The 23,666-nt window shown below is 42.5% G+C and overlaps 1 protein-coding gene across 2 annotated transcripts; it reads left to right on the forward strand.

Annotated features, from left to right (window-relative positions):
• The first annotated feature begins 2,927 nt into the window (after positions 1 to 2,927).
• On the forward strand, positions 2,928 to 23,212 carry igf1 (insulin-like growth factor 1). Of its 2 annotated transcripts, none has more exons than XM_080492036.1 (5): positions 2,928 to 3,199; positions 4,389 to 4,548; positions 17,502 to 17,755; positions 19,296 to 19,331; positions 20,587 to 23,212. In XM_080492036.1, the coding sequence occupies exons 1-5, from the start codon at positions 3,152 to 3,154 to the stop codon at positions 20,644 to 20,646; spliced, it is 558 nt and encodes a 185-aa protein (XP_080348162.1). In that variant the 5' UTR covers positions 2,928 to 3,151; the 3' UTR covers positions 20,647 to 23,212. The 2 variants fall into 2 exon arrangements, with proteins under 2 accessions (XP_080348162.1, XP_080348163.1); XM_080492037.1 differs by having other exon boundaries at positions 2,931 to 3,199; positions 17,502 to 17,674.
• The last annotated feature ends 454 nt before the right edge of the window (positions 23,213 to 23,666 follow it).

Below are 23,666 nucleotides of genomic sequence, written 5' to 3' on the forward strand. Positions count from 1 at the left end.
AGGACTAGATTCCTGAAGGATTTGCTTGTACACACTTCATCCCAGTAGGTGGCGGTAACACACATTTCTGTTGGTCGACAACTGCCAGTCAAGAAGAAGATGACCAAATGAACCTCTGTCCAACATGGCTGCCATCTTGCCCGTGTGCTTGTCAAACTAAAGATTTACATCTCAGCTTGAAAGACTTAATGCCTGAGAGACAAAGCTTCATCCAGCTAAAGTCCATGTGGAAGGTGGGATCATGATCAACCAACCAACCAACCAACAGCAGCCTCATGTTGTTTCAGGTTGTTTGGAGACTGCTCGTCATTTCCTGTCAGACTGAGATCTGATTCTCTGCCTTCACGTCTGCAAGGTAGGAGCTGCGTTTTGAATTGTTCAAGATGTGCTTTAGTGCTGAAACTCTCGACGGGGTTGTTGTTTGGTCATGTTTGCATCGTTTGGCTTGTTCATGTCTTTGGGAGGTTGAGTTTGGCCTGCAAGGCGCCAGCCTCTCATCTGCCACAGGTCTGCAGCAGCTCTGTCTTAAACTTCTCTTTCGGGTTGTTTCTACAACTTGTGTTTCTTCTGAGACGTATGGTTTTATGGTAAAACCCAGCTTGGGTTTTGTCACGTAGTGCTCTTCACCCACACTTCCACTTTGTTGGCAATCATAAGCTGAGCTAAACGTTCATGTTTCATCTCAGCTTGAACAATTTAATGCTGGAGAGACGACGCTTCAACCGGCGAACGTCCGTGCAGAAGGTAGGGTCATAACCAACCACTCGGCAGCAGGATGATGTTTCAAGACGTTTGGAGACTGCTCCTCACATCCTGGAAGATGAGATCTGAGTCTCGGCCTTCACATCTGCAAGGTAGGAGCTGCGTTTTGGATTGTTTGGTTTGATTTGGTTGTTTGTTTGTTTGTCTTTGCACCGTTCGACTCGACGTCTCTGGGAGGCCGCTGAGTTTAGCTTGCATGATTCCATCTGTTCTGCTTCATAGTGCTTCCAAGCCGTTTGCACACATGATGGCAACAAGTCTGTTGTGATCATATGTGACCTGAACTTATCCGCTGGGTTGAATTTATTTCACAGGAGTTGCTGGTAAACCCAGCGTGGGTTTTCTCACACACACACACCTCCATTCCAGTCTGCTCCTCGTCCTGCCAGCTCACAGTTCCACTGCTCTACATAATTTGAGCTCCATGTGCTGACGGTCCTCTGCTGCTTATCAGTGCTACGTAAAGATGCCGGCTTGGCCCCTGCACTTCAGCCTCGGGCGAAGCCTCCTTCCCCCAACATGTGTGTCGATGCCTCGGTTCTGCTGAGTTTGCGTGTTTGGCAGAAGCTGTGAAGCTTCTCGTGTCGATGTCTGTTTCTGGGATCTGCCGGCTGCTAATTTCATCTTGTATTGAACTGCTGCTCATGGTGATAAGAATATGACACGCGATACTATCGTTTTTTTCTGTTGGTTGTCAGTCATATGCATCATGATTCTTTGACATTGGTTTTGTATACTTCCACATGCATGAGGGTAAATGTTTGGTTTTTTTTTTAAAAAAAGCTACAATTCTGTGTAGATACAGTAGAGGTTAAGTGATTGAGGTTTTCACAGTTTGTCAGATGAGTGACTGATGGACGGACTTTAGTGGAAGTAACTAATAAAATTTGCAGGCTCACAAAATGAGCCGAAGGCTACGCTCACACGACAACGTTTCAAGTGAAAATGCAACGTTTCAGAAAAGTTTCACGTTGTCGTGTAAACGGACACCCATGACGCTATGAAAGTTTTACATTTTCAAGAGAAAACGTAAAACCGTCAAATTTTGAATCAAATAATCCTTAAAAAAAATCTTTGTATGAAGACTCTTTTTTTTTTTCTGGTGTCCTTTGTCCTCCTCATGTTTCTCTCAGGTTAAACACCACCGACGGTGTCATGCGGGGACATTTGATATCTGCCATGTTTTGACCCACTTTTACCCCCAACAAACCCGAAAGTGTTGCGTGTCTGCAGCCTGAGTCCTTGGATGCAGCCCTTGCTTGTGATGCACTTGCCACACTCTGGCCGAGCATGCTGGGAAACGCTGGTGTCCTGTTTTATGATTGGGTCACTGCACTGATCTCATGTTGAGCGATTGGATCAGTGTTGATATCCCGTCAACTCCCTTTAAGCCGCGTGGGGCTTTGCTCTGTGACTGTGAGGGGACATCAGGGGCCCTCAGGTTCACTGCACACGATGATGGGTGGGATGGGCCCCCCCAAGTGCATCAGTGCAGCTAAAATCTGAAATCTAGCTTCACTTACAACAATTCCCTGGAGCATCAAATGTCTGCAGACCAACTTACTGAAAATCTGCAGAAAAACTGAGCCATCAAGCATGATTATTACAAGAAGTTACCGTGACACTGTGCAGGAAAGCTGCAAATCCTGCACAGTGGCACAAACTCCTGCGGTTTTCTGGTTATCTCTGGCACTTTTTCAGTTCCACATTGCAATAAAAATGTCACATTTTTTCCACTTTGCATGCGTTTTGCTTTTCATTCCACCTTTCAAGTCGGTAGCCGCGTGGTGGGTAAGTGGAAAGGGGCTTCTAACGGTTTATTTTAGCGTTAATCAGATGGGACTGTTGTGACACGCGGTGCCAAATTACGCACGGCGACCGAGAGTCTTTTAAGTTTTCCTTCACAATATTCCAGCGCATAAAAACTACGTCCTGTGTGAGCTGCTGTTGGTGGTGGTGGTGGTAGGACCGCACCGCTTTTTTTCTATCTTCATCTGAACTACTAACCAAGTCTTAGAGAGATCAAAATTCAATCCCGTTCTGAGAAAAAAAAAAAAAAAAAAAAAAAAAAAAAAAGGAGAGAAATGACGTTATTTGAATATCTGCCCAAAATCCTTAATGAATAACTTAGGACGAGTAGGAGGCAAATGCTGCCCCAGCTGTTTCCTGTTGAAAATGTCTGTGTAATGTAGATAAATGTGAGGGATTTTCTCTCTAAATCCGTCTCCTGTTCGCTAAATCTCACTTCTCCAAAACGAGCCTGCGCAATGGAACAAAGTCGGAATATTGAGATGTGACATTGCCCGCATCTCATCCTCTTTCTCCCCGTTTTTAATGACTTCAAACAAGTTCATTTTCGCCGGGCTTTGTCTTGCGGAGACCCGTGGGGATGTCTAGCGCTCTTTCCTTTCAGTGGCATTTATGTGATGTCTTCAAGGTAACTTACCTGATTTCCTTTGACACTTTACATTATCACCTTGCTTCTTCACTTGCGCACTACTCGCACAGAGCATCCTTAACCTTCTTTTAGATGAAATAATTAAAAAAGACGGGCATCTCTGCCGCGCGTTTTCACTTTGCAGCCTTTAAATGCATGAGAAATGTGCAATTATTTTCCATTTTTACGCATTTTTATGCAGTTTTGGGAGCAACTGCCCTGCATGTGCTGCTTGATTTCTTTCTCTTTTCCAGGAGAAAAATCACACATTGTGCATGTTTTGGGTTGATTTTGTCTTCTGGAAACCTTTGAATCGTGCATGAGTTTGACTACACGGATGAATGAAAGGGGTGGATTTCATCCTTTTGCGCCTCTGTGCGCTCTGCGCTCCTTTTCCACCAGAAAGCCCGAATGCTGCGCTGCAACTTTGAGAGTAATTTACTGCTGAGTTTGCAATATTACGTTTCTAAATATCTAACCTGATGCTGCCGGGCTTTGAGAGGCAGGAGTGCTTATCAGGAAAGACGAATGTGATGCGGTTGAATGATATTTTGCGTCTATTCTCTTTATTATGCCTATTTGGCCGCGTCAGCTTCCTCCCCTGGCACTGACCGCACTGCTTTTTTTCCCCTCTCACATTTTGGATCTCCTTTTGTGCGTATGTGTGAGTGTGTGTATTTGCTTCTTTTACTCCTCTTTAATAGGTTTTGTGCGTAAAAGCGCGCTGGCAGCTGGGATTTTGGCATAGATTTGATGTTCATGAAAGATTTTTTTTGTTATGATATGATCTATTTGGATATATTTTTAGGGGGCTGGGTGGAGGGATGATACAGAGAGGTTGTGAAAAGTGTGTTTCCAGTCTTGGACGCGCACTGCTCGGTTGCGCGCAGACGATCCGGAGCATCCGAGCTGGTTTGCCTTCTCTTGTTGGCACAAGCTGTAAATTTCGATTCAGGACAAATTATCAGTGAAACTGGCACATCCATTTCTTTACAATTCCTACTAATATTTATCAATGAATCGTGCACAGGATGAGATGTGTGTCCAAAACGAAAATATTGGGCGCATTTCTTGACTTTAGTGCGTAAAAAGTGCTCCAAGGAAACTTACTGGTGATGCTGTGTGAAAATGTTAAATTTCTCTCTCTCTCCTCTGTGTGTGTTTTGTGTGTGTTTGTGTGCGCGCGCAGAGTGCGATGTGCTGTATCTCCTGTAGCCACACCCTCTCACTACTGCTGTGCGTCCTCACCCTGACTCCGGCGGCAACAGGGGCGGGCCCTGAGACCCTGTGCGGGGCGGAGCTGGTCGACACGCTGCAGTTTGTCTGTGGAGAGAGAGGCTTTTATTTCAGTAAGTGCACCTTTTTATTTATTCATAAAGGTTGGCTGTGGAAGTCCCAGAGCTCTCCACCTCTCCAGGCGAGCTCATAAATAAAAAAGCAGCCGGTTTGACATCTCGTCTTGACTTTCCCTGCATTAACGCTCCTTCCTTCATTCATTCCCTCCTCCACTGTTACATCTTCTCTCCAGCTTCATCTTCAAGATGTATCAGCTACAAAAAAAAAAAAAAGCAGCTGAAATATGGAATGATAAGTAACTGGGTGACAAATCCCATTTTTTTGCCCACAGGAGAATTAAAGGGACTTTAAGTGGAATTTGGCTGACAATGTTGCAGAAAAAAGAAGCGGTAAAAAGTAAATGTTGCATTTAAATTGTTTTTTTTTAAAGTTTTCCACCATAGAAAGGGGAAAGCTACCCAAAGAAAACTCTCAAGCAAAGAATCCAGGATTTAAATCTCCAATTTTTCCATTAAGGGGTATGACCCAGCCCAGAGCAGCACAGGATATATGGAGCTACCGAGGCTCGGTGCAGTGTTTTCCACTACTTGTATCCTGATCCGTCTGTCAGACACCAGCAGCGTGACTGTACATTAGCACTGGATCTGGCTCAGATCCTGCAGAGCTTCACTTTGACCGTCTCACTTCACCTTCCTCTGACTCAAATCCATCAATTAAGCCAATTTGCATGAAACATCCTGGAGTCTGGTTTATAAAAGATTCCCACAATAATTAATTGCCCCCTTCTGCTCACGTGCAGCTTTGACACAACAATCCATTATTGATGGTTTGGTCGGGTCCCAGAGTTTGGGGAGAATTTTCCACATGTGGTCGAGTTTGTCAGCTGCCAGCTTTTAAAAGAAAAAGTTATAAGATTTCTGTGGGAGATCAGCGTCTTTAATGCATTTTCAGTTGTTCCTCTTTCCCAATAATTGATTTATTTATTTATTTTTGCCTTCACCTGAACCTGAAACATTGTATAAACACACCTTTTCAGGGTGTTGTGACTGACTGATGAGGTGGATCCATGTTTGAATCCCGACCTCACGAGAAGAGTTCAGTCAGGCGAACTGAAGTCGAACGGAGGCAATGCTAATCTGATATTCTGCATGCGTGTGGCACAAATTATGTAATCTTTAATGTTCCTTGCCTTAACCTTAAATCTCATCTTTTGGACAATACTACTTGGTAATTGGTTCTCCTGCACATGCTCAGTAGGTGAACAATGAGAACAAAGTTTCCTCCAGAGCGTCATGACTCCCAGTCTATATTCTCCTGGGACTTGGTACTTTTATTTTCTGGCCATATGAATGTCTGTGTACTCCCATTGTTAATGTTCCTAATGTATTGTTCTCTGCAGCATGTGTGAGTGTGTGGTTTCAATACAGAAACAAACAGCGCCGACTAGTGGCCTGGCATGCTATCTACATTGTTTTCAGCGTTTCTGACGTTGCCGTTTAAACGGACATCATTTTCAGGATGTTATGTAAACGGGACCTTAACCTGCGCAGCCTCTTTGCAAACATTTTGAAACCAAACTATTGCGAAAATGCAAATTTTAATCACTTTATTGTGTCAAATCAACCATAAATAGGTGTTTTTACATTGTAGGAGAAATCCATCTTGAGAAACATGCGAACTCCACAAAGAAAAGCCCTCAAGTCTGAAGTCTTGCTGTTTTATTAACACTAACGGCTGCGTTATAGTGCAGCCATTCAAAGCTGAACATCACAGTCTGATGGTAACGTCCTCTTTGATGTTTGATCGAATTTTGCCTTTGGGATTCATTCACGGAGGAACATGCGTCCAAAACCTCGCCGCAACCCATTTGCGATACATGTTTATCTTCTGGACCACAGCGGTGGACCAACTCCAGCTCGCAATTCCAATACGCCCGCCGTTCTTAATATCCAGCGGTGGATCCTCCAGCGCTCACCAGCCGGTCAAGGTACCAACAATATGATCCTTTCACGGAAAGAGCTCGGCGTACGCTCTAGCGTTGTGCGCGAGGGACATTAACAGTTGGGCTCAGAGGAGGACGGACAGGCTGGGAAGTGAACAGTAGCACCTCACGGCTGCCAGAGGACGACTCTCCAGTTGTATGGGCGCGGTTTGGTTCCGGTTGGTTGAACATGTGATAAAAGCAGGATTGATTGAAGGTCTGTGGTTCTTGCGTGTATTGAAACGCATCTGCGTTGGCCCTGAATAATGGATCTGCTCCAGAGCTGTGTGAATGCAACTCTGCAAGATCCTGAACTGAACCAGAAGCTGCATGAACCAGCTTGTTGACGAGCAACAAACTGTCGGATTAAAGTCGCAGTCACCGTTGGACTGCAGACTTTGTCAGTATTTTACACCAAATAACATTTTTAATCTTCACTATGAAGAGAAGATGGTTTAACCAAAACAAGATTGTTAAATTTATGTAAACTAATCATTTTATACTGAAAATACTTTATTATTGTTGTTGTTGTTGGCCATTGAAGACTTTTAGCTGTTCTCAACATTTTTAGTAGGGTAGCAGATGTTATAGATTTTGTTTATAATATTGCAAGGCCACTTGTTGTCCGTCTCAAACTTTTTTCCAGATTTTTACAGGAGAAATTAATCTGTAAAACCGACTTCATCCCCAGGGCTTGTTACGGTTAGTTGTTTAAGCGCGTTTACAGTTTTTAGCCATTTTAGGGTTTAAAATGACTCAAACTGCTAAAAGGACTCAAACAGGTAAAATGACTGCAATAATCTAAACACGAGACGACTCAAGCTAATAAAATGATTCGAACTGCTAAAACGACTCCAATAGCTTAAACGACTTGAATGACTAAAATGACTCAGATTGCTAAAACGACTCGAATTGCTCAGACCATTCGAACAGCTAAAATGACTGAAATGGCTCAAACTACTTAAACCACTAAAACAGCTAAAACTACTAAAACATTTGGAATGACGTACACTTATTGTAACGACTTGGGCGTAGATAACGTGTGTGTTACCAGAGCTCGGATGTCGTGAAGCACTTGAATCATGAGTTGACATTGTTGAACGAGTTATGTAATTAATGGTTTTAACACGAGAAGTTGCAGGAAGTAGGTCTGAATGTAACTTGGTGGTGTCGCTGTGCACCTTGCTGTCTGCTGATGGAGCCCGCCATCCCCTACATCCCCTCCCACTTTTCCAGGACCAGTCATTCTGAGCACCGGGGCCTCCGCTCGCCGTTTGCCAGAAAGTAGCTGGAGCGCCCCCAAAGCTACTGCGAAGCAGCGAGTCTTGTTCGTCCAGATGCTGCTGGCAGCGCCGGCGTGCTGTGAAGTGGTCGTGACAGGCGGCTCGGCTGCCAGCTTTCTGCCAGTTAGGACTCCTTTCTGCTCCGCGGATTCCCTCCGCTGCGGCCTTTCTCTTGCATAAATGAGCGCTTAAGCTGGGAAAGTGTGGAAAATCATGGCCCGCGCGATCAAACATTACATTACATTACGTTTTAGGAGATAAATGCCTCGAGCTTGGCTCTTTCTGTGGCTATCGGCCGGGGCTTTTTGGCTCCTGGGTAAACAGCTGCTTGGATTTGGAGCTCAAACAAAGCTGCCTGGTTGGGGGTCCTCTGTTTGCGTCTAACAGTAGTTCCAAGCTGTTGAAACTGATGTGAGAATGTGACAAAGGGGGATTTTACGACAGCAGAACAAATGTGTTGACGAACCGAATATTGAAGCCAACGTAACTCATGAAACCTCGTGCAGGACGCACCTCTTAAACGGGAACAGACCTTTTCGCGGTTGGGGTGGGGGGTGTATGTGTCTTCCCCGCATTACCTTACACTGAGCTGTCACCCAACGACACAGCTCCCATCTATCACGGCTACATTTCCCCCCTGAAAAAGAGGCGGATTTCACCGACACTCTATTTTTTTTTTTTTCTTTCTTTCTTTCTTTCTGAGAAGACGATGAGGTTGGAGCAGCGGGGTGCTGCGCGTTGGAAAGTCTTTTTCTTCGCAAAAACGTATCTGGAGAATCCATTTGGGCTTCAGCCGTCTGTAGGACCCGGCGGCCAAAGGAAGCACGCTCCTTTCCCTGAACTCTTCCCCTCCAGTCGGGCTGTGTTGAACTTGGCAGCCCTCTGATTGATAATGTGTCCGGAGACGGTGTTGCAATGACAGTGTGCTCGCCAATCCACCTTAAGCATGCCACCGGTAAAGCAGCACACTACACATTTCCCACCCTGACAGAAATGCTAAACACCAGTTGGTGGAATTTCTCTCTCTCTCTTTCTCTCTCCTTTTTTTTTTAATGAAACAAATTGCGGTCTATGAAACTGAAAGAGAAAAGAAATCCACAACCGTAGTCAGTTTTTCCAATTATTAGCCTGACCTAGAAATCCTCAGTTGTCTTTGTAATGCTTTAGCAGACAGGACCGGGCTGATTTCACCGGGGTGCTCGTTCCATGAATCAGATCTGTTATGGGAGTTTTTCTGGCTGAAGTGTGAGCACTAAGTAGCTCCATGTCCTCAGTCACTTTTAGTTCAAGCTGAAGTGCTCTGTTATTCTACGACAGGAGCGTCGCACTCATTCTGGTTCGGGGCCACAAAGGCGGCACAGTAACCCTAAATTATGGCAGTTCCTCTTGTTTTCCTATTGTTTTAATGCAAAGAAGTACCTTCTGCACAGATTGATGCACTTTTTTGTTAAATGTATTAGTGAAGAAAGCCTGTACGATGAAGAATGACGGCTAAAGACACCAGATAAGAACATTGTGTTGCCCTCTAAAAGTAAAATGCAAACTACAGCATATTCCGAGTATTTTAGTGTTCATGCATATAAGCCAATTTCTTTCCATCCGTGCACTAAACTTTATGAGAGCAAAAATGAAAAAGAAAAAAACACCAGCAAATTGTCTTGTATAAACATTTCTTTTGATGCCAAAATATCAAAAAGTTTTAATTTTTGCAAACTCATTGAGCTTTATGTTTGACATTTTCTGCTTTATTCAGAATGATTCTTTCAGTTAACATCGACTCAAACTTTATTTTTCTGCCACTGTCAACAAGTGCGGAGCTAAAGAAACAAGTTTCAAATCCACTTTAAAGTCAAAGTGAGTGCTGTCACGGTGCCCTCTGAGGGCTGTAAGCCGAGAAACGCCAGAGTTTGTCTGCACTGCATTTAAACATCAAAACAGTGTTTACATTGTTTTCATTCAGTCAGAAAGAGAAAGGCACCTTACCTGGTATCAACCATGTCAGGTAATTCAAAGTGCTTTATGTCAACGTTCATAAACGAATGCAGCATAAAAGTGAGTTTAGAGTCAATAAGAACAAGGATCGATTATAATTTCAAGAATTCAAACGGGCTATAAAGTTACAGTGTAACAAAAACATGGCTAATTGCTGTGATATTTTCGACATTTCAATATACATTTGGAGCCACCCATAAGAGGGAGTCATGAGTGGAAGGAGGAGTCCTGGAACAGTAACCTTCCTTTGAATAACTGATGATTCCCACTCAAATCCACCGTTTAAACGTCACTATGTTCATGTCATACCTTTGTTAAACATTAGGTGGTAGTGCTGAGTCATGTATTTCTTCTTGCTGGTTGTGTCTGGTGAGTAGAAGATGCTTATCACAACTACACCATTGTGTGATAACAACAGTTCTGGCCATGGTTACGTCATTTTCCTGAGCAAATCAATACACCATCTTGTGGTGCGAATTGGTACTGCAACATTTCACAGGCCACATACCTATTGCACCTTTAAAGAATCGATATAGCTTCAAATTACATACTTTCACTTCTTATTATTATATCATTTCAGTTCAGGTGGCATCTTTCGAAAGGTTCTTAGTGCTGGCATGATAAGTTCTCTTCAGGTTTGATGGTCTGTAATGAAAATTTCTGCAAAATGGATGATGGAAATGAAATAACCCTTCACTTTAGGCCAGAACGTTTGTTGTGAATAGACGTCGTTCTGGTAAATATAAAAAGCTATTTTCTCAGGTGGTATTTCAGCTTGTACGTCAGCTGAACATGCGGGGGGGGAAAACGGGGCTGGAAGTGAGAATTTGTGCTTCGCCGTCGGTTGCCATCAGTGCGATTCAGAGTCGGGCTTCAAGGGAGAATGTGTAAACAGCACGTCACACGCAGCGCACACGCTCACACACACGCACAGCCGGGAGCTGTCCCTCAGCAGCAGGGGATTATGTGGATTACAGGATGATCAGGACGCCCGACCCCCCCCCCCCCCCCCCCCCCCCCCCCCCAGCCCGAGTCACACACCGGACCTGGGAGGAGCTGGGATCTGAAGAAAGACCTCCTGTGTCTCCAACAAAAAGGTGTCGTTTTCCCATTAACTTAGAAAACCTCAGAGAATCACGGAGGAACAGAACAAAGAGGTGTCTCATGGAAAGGTTTCGACCCGTACATTAGGTGAAGTCCAGAGTTGAGGGATTTGAGGACACTCCGGGGGCTAAACAGTGCTTTACCTTTATCACTTTAATCCAGTCACATAATATAAGTCCTCCACAAAGAAAAACAAGGATATACCTCGTATCGTTAGCACAGAGATCACTGAGATTTATGGCCGATATCCTTTCTGGCCTCCTTCCCTCTTCACCTTAGCTGGTCTCGTAAATTGCTTTTCATTTTGCGCTCCAGTCGTGGCCAAAGAGTCCTGCATGCTGTTGATCACTCGTACTTGCTCCATTGCCAACGTCTCAACGGAGGTGGATACGGTGACGCAAGGTAACCCAATCTAACCTCACTTGGTGTTACGATATCTCTCCCAGTGGAGAACGGGAGGAACAGTCTCATGAATGTGGCACATGGCCGATCACTTTCACCCACTTTACGAACCCCAGACCAAAAAACCCCAGTCCATTTTACCTCCATCAGGTGAATTTATGACCTGAAAGGCCATTAATAAAGTGAGAGTACATAGGGATTGATGATGTGTGGGAACCGGGGGTTCATTCGTGGTCAGGAGCTGGGGATACAACTGTGAGCGAGAATTCAAGGCACAAGTTCCCACTGGCAGGGCTCTAGTAGACAAAACATGGATGAAACTCATTTTAAGATACTCTGATCACCTCTATTCTGTGTGGATAAGGCAATCCTCCACCTGATAATGTCTTGTTTTCACCTGTTTTACCCAAGTCAGGGTCATTTGGTAATCAAAAGGAATCTCATAAATTTCACTTACAGTATATAGTACTCAATCCATCCATTGGGAGCACTTTGGTATTCTGTGTCATGCTCCAGAACTCTTGACAATTTGGACAGGAGGAGATAGGAGATCAAACCTCCAACTATTTGCTTGAGGGACAACCTGCCCTGCCAACTGACCTACAGCTGCTTATGACTCTATAGCTTAAACCTGACCATGGGAGAAAGTCAGAGTCCCCACTGAAAATGTCTTGACCAAGTCTGGACTTTAACCACTACAACATGGTGTGGGTCAGTTGGTAGAGCGCATCGTCTTCTAATAAGTTTGTTGGTTCAATCCTATCCAGCTTTGCCCACATGGCAGTGTCCTTGATCGACACTGAACTCAAAGCTTCCTCCAATGGAGACCTAGAAATAGTGATAGTGCTCTATATAAGTGAAGTTCATTCAGAAGTTGTCCCCGTGAACCCAGGCAGCAATTCTAAATTCACCCTATTCTCTGCATAACAACATTTAAATAACTCTTCACATCTGTTAAATTTAATCAGACACACTTGTATATGATAATTCCCAGAAGATATCTAAACACCTGTGGGTCTGGCAGTGGAGTTTGGCATCCTGGTAGGGTCAGCAGTTCAATTCCGACCTCTACACATCCAGGTTTGATTCAAGGAAACTGAACTCCGGGTGGCTTCCAAAGGCTGGCAAGCACTTTGTGTAGTAGCGTTGCTGCCATCTGTGTGCAAGGGGAGGAATTTGACTGTGATTGTAAAGTAAAAAGGTGAAAACAAGCCATATAAGTGCAATCTATCTACCAGTCAACGCTCTCGCCAAGAGAACCACCATCGGGCCAATTCCATTTTGTCCATCTCTATCCAAAATGGTTTGAGCAACTCTCTTAATTCATGCGGTGGTGCATTTGGATGAAGCTCCAGTGTCACAGCACAGGAACACTTCACTCCCGCCATAAACTCTTTGTGGTACCAGTGATAAAGAGGTAGTTTCCAGTACTTAAGGCAGCCCTCACAGTCCCTGCCCAGCAGTAAACTGTCTGACACTTTGCAGGAAGAGCGCTATGCCGGCTCCAAGAATCCACTGCTTTTTATTGACCATGACTAGGCTGTAAAACTCAGATGCTTTTTGTGCCACTCTGGAATGGGGGAATCCAGCCATCTCTCTCCGGTACTGCTCCTTGGAGGAATGAACACTATGCGAGCTGAGCCTTTCAAATACCAAACCGGCGATGTTTCATTGAGCCGTGTGGTGACATCAGACAAGGCAGTGAAACTTAAATTCCTCTGAAGACATTAATACGACAGCATAGTTACTGTCGGGAAAGATGCAAACAGACTTGCATTCAATTGAAATTATTTCAGGAAGCTTCCTTAAAGGTGTGTTATGTAATATTTGTGTTCCTTGTTAATCAGTTTGGCCTTAAACGACCACAAAAACCAGTCTTGAGATGACGTCAAAGACAATTTTTTGATGTGCTGCTGGTAAAGCTGTCAAAGTCGGCACGTTTTTCAATTAGTCTCACCCAGTTTAGTCTTGCAAAACAAGTTCACACCACTTGGTGGTATATTGAGACACTTAAAGAAGCCTCAGTAGCGATCCTTAATGCACAATAGTTTCAATCTTGAAACAATTAACTGAGAACAAGCAGCCAAGGAGCCAAAACAGTCTTAAGAACAGACCCCTAGGTAACTGAAAGTTTAAAAAAAAAAAAAAGTGATCAAGCACATAACCTTGAGGATCTCCATGACGAAGATAAATGTGTGCTTCGTATCATTCTCAAAGATTCCATACAGCCACACTGCTCTCCTCTGGAAGGAGGTTCTGCAGCTCCAGAGCCAGAAGAACCAGGTTCTGCAACAGTTTCATCCCCCAAATCATCAGAGTTGAACTCGATAATCCTTCTGGGCAAAGACCCTCATGGTTCACTGTGAAATAGAACTGCTACATCTCAATGTTTCTCTGTGGAATATAGCTCTATGCCATACTGTTGCTGCTTTTTCCATGGTGCAATAAATGTGTGGATGTGTATGTATGCATGCAGGTGTGTATAATTGTATACGTATTTATGTATATATATAGAATTCTTTTACTCCCATTTCAACCAATTTTTGTCAAGATTTTTGTGTTTTTACCAGTCAGATGGTAAGTTTTGTGCAGCAAAATATCATTCAAATGTGCACCAGCTAGTGTATGTTCTGTTTGACAATAAAAGTGTTTTTTCTTTTCTATTCACTATACTTTTTCTATTGATGCACAATAACTTGTGCTTGAGGCTGAAATGCTGACAGACAGGTTTTAAATCTCCAACTCCTCCATCATGTGTGATCTCCATGTCCTCCTCCTAGAATCTTTTGCAAACGGCATAAAGCCACTGGCAGAGAAACAGCTATTGACGCTCATTTGTTTAACAACAAGTCGCATAAAACAACTCTGTTTATGAGGGATTACGGCAGTTATCCTCGGCACCGGAGCATTTAAAAGCAAAGCTTTCAGAGCTGATTATTCCCTGCGTGTTTCTCCCCGACCTGTCCGAGCTGATTATCCCACATGTTGCAGGCAGCGCCGGATGATTTCTCTCCTGGTTCCAGCTGTTTGGGCAGCGGGGTGGCAAACTATTTTCAGAATAATAGCGGATGTTAATTTGCAAGGCTTGTTGTGAGGGATTGGGAAAAACAGGCCAAGCTGCAAGCGGGCAAGGATTCTTTTTTTGGCTTCCAGCGGCTGTTATATAATCGCCGGCCGGGCGGTGGCTAAACATCATGTTTCTCTGATACCAACATCTTTGACATCAGGTATGAAGGTGTCAGCTGAAAACACTCAAACACAACGAATTTGTTCAGACCAAAACACAGAAAACATATTCACAGGAACGCACAGAAGAATAAAAGACCTCAAGAAATTATCATTTTTAATGAGTAAAACCATAATTCCTCCTCCTGGTAGGGTCATTCTTGATGCAAGAAATATCACAAATGAAAAAACATGCCTGAGTCACAAGTGAAATCAGGGAAAGAGGAAGAGCACTGTTATTTTAATGAACAAATCAAAAAACAAACATTAACATCATCTGCATAAGTAGATGGCAATACTCAAGATTATCACACAACGCATGTTTACCAGAAATAATGTACCACTAGTCTTTGCGTGTGGAGTTCTCAGGATCTGAAGATTAGCAAAGTTTGTAATAGAATATATGATATATATCATGATATATCACTAATTTATTGTGATCGTGATATCAACAAGCACACACTCACACTATTAGAAGTGTGTGGCCAAACTGTGATAAATGTTTTTTTTATAAGGTTTATTTAAAGTAGAACTTATCGCAGTTGATTAATAATAATTGTGCAATTAATCTAACAATTTGATTCGACTGACAGCCATAAATGTTTAGGATATGGACTAAACACTGCAGTACCGCCAAGAATCACAGGGGGCAGTGTTGAGATTATAAAATGTCAGAAGTGAAATTTTGAAAATTTCACCTTGTAGCTTGAAGTATGCTAGGTTTTCAAGCTCCAGGTATCTCAGGGTTGTGTAACTCTGCTTGTGGTCTAGTGGTGGAATTTTCATCTTCGAAACAGCAGACCCAGGATTGATACCCCACTTTGCCTTGTTTTTTTTCCCAATTGATTTATTGATTTATTAATTTTTTTATCGGCTATTTCTAGTGCACAACCTTCTCACCAGATCAGCGCCTATACAGTTGTCATTATGTTGCGGCAAAAACATTGTGCGCCCACTGTACTTTAGCATTCGGTGGTGTCACAAGACCTGAAATAAAGTCTTGCCCTACCAAGTATTTACATATAGAAGTGCCACTGGGCACATGAAGTAAAAAAGAAAGCAAAATGTTTATTTCAATAGAACTGTCTGGAAGTTTCATGGAGCTGCTACTGAGGGGCTAAAGAGCCACAGGTTGGAGATCCCTGACTTACAGGATGTTACATTTTGAAGTTTCCACTACCCACAAAGAACCCCACAAACAGCTTGTATTTTCCCATTTTTCTGTCTTAATCTATCCTGGCGTTTTTGTTTCACATTTCTATTTTGAAGGTTTCCAGATAAAACTGCTTCCCATGTTCGCTGAATAATGTATTCGATCCGCGTATTTTTAACTCGGGAGTTGTAGCCTCCTCCGGTCCACGCCTCGGTGTCCGGGGTCCGAGGAGAAGGCTCGAAGTTAATGCGATCTGTCAGCGGCGGCACAGCAGAGCCGTTAGCGGTGAGAGGAAAAGACATTTCCTCTGTGTAGACGCCACATTACGTTATTATTATTTCACTTGGTGACAGGGGAAAGCCCATCAGGGCCGCTTTGCTCCAGGAGTGCAGGAAGACTGTGAATGGAGAGTCCGGGTTTTGATAAAAAGCCACTGGAAGCAAGTCTGGGCGTTGGGTCGAGTCAAACAAAACAATTATCACATTTCTTCCACATTTTGACAGAAACTGTAAAATACTGCACGAACGCCACCTAACAGTGTGCAGATAACAAAAGTTTCCCTGTTGCACAACTCAACACTCTGTAAATTTGACAAGAAATAAGTGGAAATAATGCTAAGAGAACACTGTTATTCTTAGGCCCTGTCCACACGACCCAGAACAAATTCTTTTTTCTCTTTCGTTTTTTTCCCATCCATCACTCCATCAGTTTGAGTCATTTGTATGGTGCTGTGTGCACTGTACAAAAGACTCAAATCGATGTACATATGCCAGGTCTACTGGGGTTGCTGTACCTCTGCCACAGAAAGACATAGAGCATGAAATATCCTTGTGTTCGAGAACTCTAACATCTCGCCTGACTAAACCAGATAGCAGCAGTAGCTTCTGCAGCTCTATCTGAAGCCTGTTGTCGGCCATTGTTGTTGTTGTTTTTAGGTGACGTTGCAGAGAGGGTGGTGGATGAATGACATCTTTTTCAGCAAATGTGCGTTTTGCCCATCCGCAAGTCAAAGCCGAGGCAGAGTTTTCAAATTCTTCCAATCTGGAACCCGTTTTCATAAAAACCTGTTTTCGGGCTCCTTAAACGCAGCGTGGAGATGATCGGAAAAAAAATTATACGGCTGCAGGAAACTGCGTTGTCGCGTGGACAGTGCCTTTGTTGTTCACCTGCAAAACACGTACAAACTTAAAGCTAAATCATGTAATTGAATACACTTTTACAAGAATGATTCATATGCTAAATGTTGTTGCTTGCAGTTTGATGTGAACTGAATCTTACCCGGTGCTAAATTTTGCATGTTGCTGTTTGCTAATGCAATTTCTTTTTTTAAAAAATTTTCGGTGCAGCCTTGTTCCTTACAAAATGCTAACTTCTATAGTTTTCACTATGGTAGCTAATATGCTAAACCCACACAACGATAATTTCTTACGCTTACATACAGCTAAGTTACATAGCTTACATGTTGGGACCGGCGCGCACAGCTTGCTACTTTGAGACTTTCGTTATCGTGATTTTGGTATCTGAGCTGTCCAATATTTATTGTTTCGTTAAGTTGACAAGGTAACATTTGGAACTTGCAGAATTCTAACTTTTTTAGTTTACAATAAGTCAACAGTAGCTAAAATGTATAGCTTACAGTATGTACATTTTGTGGGTAAACATTATTTCACATTGTGTTGCCTTTTGTAGATTGTGTTTTTGAGCTGTGTTAACATTTGTAACTTACAGTGTGCCAACTTTACGAGCTTGTAAAGAATCAAATTTCGGACTTGTCAAGGCTAATTTGGGATTGTTGGATGCAAGACGCTTTGGGCTAACTATCCACATCACCTCTGCTACCTACCTGACCTTCGCTCTGTGTTTCAGGTAAACCAGGCTATGGCGCCAATGCGCGGCGGTCCCGCGGCATTGTGGATGAGTGCTGCTTCCAAAGCTGCGAGCTGCGGCGCCTGGAGATGTACTGTGCGCCTGCCAAGACTAGCAAGCCAGCCCGCTCTGTGCGCGCTCAGCGCCACACAGACTTGCCAAGAGCACCAAAGGTTAGTACCGCAGGGCACAAAGTGGACAGAGGCTCAGAGCGTAGGACAGCACAGCAGCCAGACAAGACAAAAAACAAGAAGGTGAGCACGGCGCCGAACAGATGCACTCAAAGTATCGTGAAAAATCTGTTCCACAGCTTGAAAAACACATTACAAGATGTTTAAAACTAGCATGAACTGTAGCCTAAGTGATGTTAGCCGAGTGTTAACGGTGCCTTCATGCAGCTGGGAACTTGGAAAGTTGTCTCTTGGGAAAGAAATCCCATTTCCGATTTACTCCGAAACAAATCAAATCTGAAAATTCCTAACATTGATTCGGTTTACTTGACCTTCAAAATTTGATAAGTGGGAATAATCGGATAATTGTGATGAGACCCATCATGTTTACATACAATTCCGAAATGCAAAGATTACAACAGCCATTTTTCCATGTTTAAATCCATGATCAGATTTCTATCGAAATGGAAATGTTGGAAGAGATGATTTACTTAAAATGTATCTTATTTTGAAAACATGTTGCAAATAGTGATGCCCACGATCACTGTGCTAGCAGTCCTAATATTGCGGTTAGCGCATGTCACGGTATTAGCATTAGCGGTCCCATTATGAGAGCTAGTAAGAGTTACGGTCTTGGCATTAGCTGTCGTAGACCTTGTCCACACGAGCCAAAACGATCTTTTTGCAGATTTTCCTGTCCACATGGGAAACATCTGCTTCCACACCGCACAATGAAACTGACTCAAAATGGTGCAGTACATATGCTAGAACTATAGGCGGCACTGCAATGCTGCCACAGAAATACATCAGAAATGGAGAAGACATGCAGAATGCAAAAACAGAAAAATCGACAAATCCGACCTCACGTCTTATTAAACTAATTAGCATCAGTAGCTTCTGCAGTTCAAACTTTAGCATGTAGTCCGCCGTTGTTAGGGTTAATCAATGACATGGCGGAGAGGGTTGCAGGGCTATTGGCTCGAGATGTGGGGCGATGACCTCATCGTTTTCAGCTAATATGCATCTTGTCCATCCACACGTCAAAGCCGAGGTGGTGTTTTCACATTTCTCCACTCTAGAACCCATTTAAAAAGAACAAACAACCTTTTTCAGGCTCCTAAAACGCTGCAGTGTGGATGATCTCCCATAAACGATGTGGCTACATGAGATAGCGTTGTCGTGTCATGAGACATCGTCTTAACGTTGGCTGTAATAATGTGGAACCTAAAGGATGTTATGGTCTTAACGTTAGCTGTAATAATGTGGAAGGTAGCGGACGTTTACATGTACACAATCAGCTAGTTCTTAACCCTTCGCATCATCAAGATATTATTCCCGCACTTCGCTTCAACGTCATGGAAATTCCAAATTTTCCCACTTCCCAGTAGCTTGTGAACGCATCATTAGCCAAGAAACAAAATTATTTGCATTAATTAATTCCCATTGTAGTATGCATTAGGATTTTATGTGAAAGCTAGGCTAGCTGTTTCCTCATGTTTTTAACCATCATTCTAAGCTCTCGGGTTGATTATTATTGTTTCGTTATTATCCAAACGTATGCATGTTAGCATTTTGCTAAATAGCAAGTTCAAAGTGTTTAAGTGGCCTCGTTTTTCTCCCACAGAGACCTTTACCCGGACATAGTCATTCATCCTTCAAGGTATGCATGCTAACCGCAGCTCATTTCACTCTTGTTTTGCTCTGGTGTCGTAAGACGATTGTTATAAATAATAATAAAAGCGAGGTATCTGAAGAATGCTTTATCTTTTTAACCTTTTATTAAAAAAGAAAACCATGAGCTGAGTGGTTTTTGTGGTAGCAGCACCCTTCTCGCGCCGCTTCACACTTCTCACATTTACCTCACGAGAGGGGCCCCTCGTCTTTACAAATATAGAGAAGTGCCCCCTCCTTTATATAAAAATTGAGAAATCGAATTTGAATTATATAATGATGATTTAAAAAAATAAATATAAATACTTGTGCAGATTATATGTGTGAAATCATGTTTGTGGAGCTTTGAAACGAATATATCCTCCCCCCTTATCTGCCCCAAATGGTTTGGTCCAGGTTCCTGCCAGAGGAAATATTCATATGGATCTTTTAAAGTGCTTTTACCTCAGCAGCAGCAACAAAAGCAGAATAATAATAAGAAAGGTGAATAAAAAATGAGAAAAAACTTATTATTTCAGAAAAAAGACAATTAGAAGGTGGAAATGTGCAGTTTTTGATTATGTTTCTTTTAAGACCCCTGAAACAAGCTTCCATTTAGCTTCGTCAGCCTCATTTTGACAAAATCTAGAAATACTTTATCTAATTATCTGTGATATTTTATGTCATTGGATAAAAGTTTAAACTAAAATCTGACTCAAGACTGATGAAGCCAGACCATCTGACAATTTATATAATGACAGTTTGTCCCACAAAATGCCGAAAATTAATTAAAAGTGGCATTTTAAAAAAACTAAACGTTTGATTGCAAATAGCTGGCAGCTTAAAAAAAACGTTTTTTTCAAATGTATTGTTTTGAGAGATTGTGATTTTTTTTATGACTTGAAATGAATTAAAATCATGAATGAAATCAAAATGGATAAAATGTGTAAATAATAGCTAATAATAATAGCTGATATAATTTTCACAATTTGTGTTCAAATCTGGGGAAAATAATATTTTGTATTATGGATAAATAAAAACATTAGAAACTGGCACACTTCCACTGATCCACAGGCAGGACTGTGGGACAAATCATTTAGAGGCAAATGGCGGGAATATCATATTTTGCATTTTAAAATGAAAATTCTTTGTCCACCGTGTGATTATGGCACTCTGGAGCAAATCATTAGGCGTACGATACAAGGGAGTATGCTTTGGTTTCTTACTTGGTGTCTAAAAAAAGTGTTGTTGTTCTTGTGTTGCAGGAGGTGCATCAGAAAAACTCAAGTCGAGGCAGCACGGGGGGCAAAAACTACCGAATGTAGGGAGGTGGCGAATGGACAAATGCCCGTCGACTGGGGCAGAGAGAAGGGAGTGGCCTTACCTGGTGCCCCCGTGGAATGGTTCACTGTAAAAACAAAGCAGAGCGGACGCTAGCGACGGCAGACAGAAGCTTCAGAGAGCTAGGCAGCGTTCTTTTCTACACTGCACCATTCCATATCGGGAGGGATTCTTCGTTAACAGACTAGATTAGCTGCTGAGACACGAACAAGAGCTTATTATTACCTCCATGCGTGAGCTGCAGCATTCCCCACCCCTCCCCCAAACTCACCTACCCCCCCACCCGATCCCCACCCCTTGGCTCCAGGATAGGTGGGACCAATCCGTCCCTCCACTCGTAGAGGGAGTGGACACTTTCACTCCTTCGGCAAGACAGGAAACTTCATTTAACGGTTAGCGTCCTGGTTCAAAGCCCAGATTTTACCTACAGAGTTTCTCACGCACCACGCATTACTGTGGATATATTAATTTTGTAAAGGACAGGAAGAACATCGTCATTATAAGATTGTTGTAGTGGTTTAACCTTCGAGCCCCCAACCCCCCCCTCCGAGTCGAACCCCTCCGTGCTGAGTTGGTAGAAGGTTAGAGGCCGACCCAAATCTGCCCTGAGCTCCAGGAAGTGTTGAGAACCTGAGCACTCAACCGACAGTCCGGACACTTCTAGAAAAGCAGATCGAGCAACATTAGAGGGGACCTAGACAGTTGAGGGGGATGTACAGCAGGTACTGCAAAATAAGATGGGGGTTCTGACTGTTTTCTCGATAAATTAAACAGTTTGGTCTGAACTTAACCCTTTATATGGCGCTCATAGACAGCTTTAACCCCTAGAGATGTTGAGTTCAAGACTAAGACTTTAAGATCAGTCTTTAGAAACACCATCATATACCTTTTATGCATTGTAAAACTGAAAAAAATCACAAAGATCTCACTAATTCTGAGATCTCACAAAATTCTCATATTTGGACAAATGCCTGGATTTGTGTGTAAGACTGTAAGACTTTATAGATGCATTCTGCATGTGTGAAATGCATCAGTCAGGCTCCACTGACGTTAAGTAAGAAATGCCTAATCAACAAGGTAAAATTCTAATTTCTACAAATTCAGTAAGAACTACATAAGCATCATCAATCTAAATCTTTAGCCTGACCGCTTATTCATGTATTTTGTGAATTTCATCAACTTGCAAATGTTCGTTTTGTAAAACCAAGACAAAACTAGCGATTTACCCAATAAAGGGTTAAGTCTTTCTTCGGTTAGCCGGCTAGTGACTGTTCGGTCATCCGAAATGGGTCATTGAGGCATTTCAAAGTGCATTTGGCAAAATTTTGTCATCTGTATCCTGTTCACATGTCGCCACCGGGGTAAAATTCGATATTTTCCAGCTAACCGGTGATCGACTTTTCAGTTACGGCAACAACCTGCGGTCAAGGTCGTGAAAGTTTAGTCGCAGAAAGATTGCTCTGAAAACATTTTGAAGACAATGTTTTTTTGTTAGTTTTTTTCTGTCAATCACACAGCTTAGAGACAGAAGTTTAATCATTGATTGGCCTGTGATTATTTGTTCTTACGGAGAGCGTTGCGTCATCTGCGGGAAAGATTACCAGAAAGTCCAGCAGAGACAAAAACACACAGATTCAATGATTTAGTAAATAGTTCTAATCAAAATGACACACAGACACCGGATCACCTGCAAACCACCCACAATGGAAATGAGAGTTGTGCAACTGTGAGCAAGGGTTACACACACACACACACACACACACACACACACACACACACACACACACACACACACACACACACACACACACACACACACACACACACTGAAGTTTCATGAAAAGCCGATTCTGAGAAGTCCTCAAATGAGGACCGACGGCTGTTTGTCCGGGCCGTCATCTCTTGTTCCGCCTCCTCCGCCTGTGTATAATCAACCAGTACTCCCATTATGTTAACCTATGCATTCCTATCATCCAATGTACATGATGGTTTCATATAACAAAACTGTATTAAGAAATCCTATCCACTGTATAATGGTGCTATTTTGTAGTTTGTTACATGCAAGAGATGGCTAAGACAGACTGATGGCAGGGCTTACATCGGAGGTCTTCCCTTTTGCACAGCCTTGTGGCCACGATTTGAATAGTGTTTTTATTTCTAAGCTGTTTCAATAAGGTAGTGAGTAAATGTATCGGTGTGAAATCTGTGAATGCATGGAGAATTAAAAAAAAAACAACAAAAAAGAAAACGATGTGGTCCCAAGAAGGCAAAAATGCAATTTTTTCTACTGTTTTTAAATTATTTTCTCAATACAGATCCCTTATGCCAAATAACTTGACGAAAGTACTGTGAACTGCGATTCTCCCGATTGTATTGTTAAAAGTCATGACGTGCTTTTGTCTGTCCGGAGGTGTGCACGTGCACATCGATGGAAAAACGCAAGGTACTGACTATTGCAATGGCGTAAAGCGAGATCACGCAACTTTTACAGAAGAGCACCGCCTGTGGTCGCATGTGGTAACTACAGGTAAATTATACTCATTCAGCTATGATGCCAAAAAAGAGAAAATCGGGAATTTTCTTTTTGAAAATATTCAAATTTTATTTAAAAAATGAGAAGATCTATGCTACTCTCAACTGCTTAGCTGTTAATCTGACTCTGTCCGAACACAATCCTGCTACAAGCACCCCGAAAGATTACACGTTCAACACTTGAAGTGACCTTCTAAAACATTTTTCATTAAAAACTGTGTTAATGTGTGAGCTTCAGAGGAGTTTATGTATTTACTGCAACGATACAATTAAAAGATACACAGCTTTATGTTATGAATTAGACTAACTTAGACTCGAAAGTTGAAATCTCTGGTAGCGGAGGACGTTTAATGTTTGACAATAACGTTCTTTTCTCTTAAAAGTTGCGTGGTGTCCCTTAAAGAAAAAACGAGGAGTTTGAATTTATTTTGTCCAAACCGTTTGTTTAGCAGCATTTTTATTTTTTTTTTAA

Source organism: Lipophrys pholis, assembly GCF_963383615.2.
Source record: "Lipophrys pholis genome assembly, chromosome: 22".
NCBI classification, from domain to species: Eukaryota; Metazoa; Chordata; class Actinopteri; order Blenniiformes; family Blenniidae; genus Lipophrys; species Lipophrys pholis.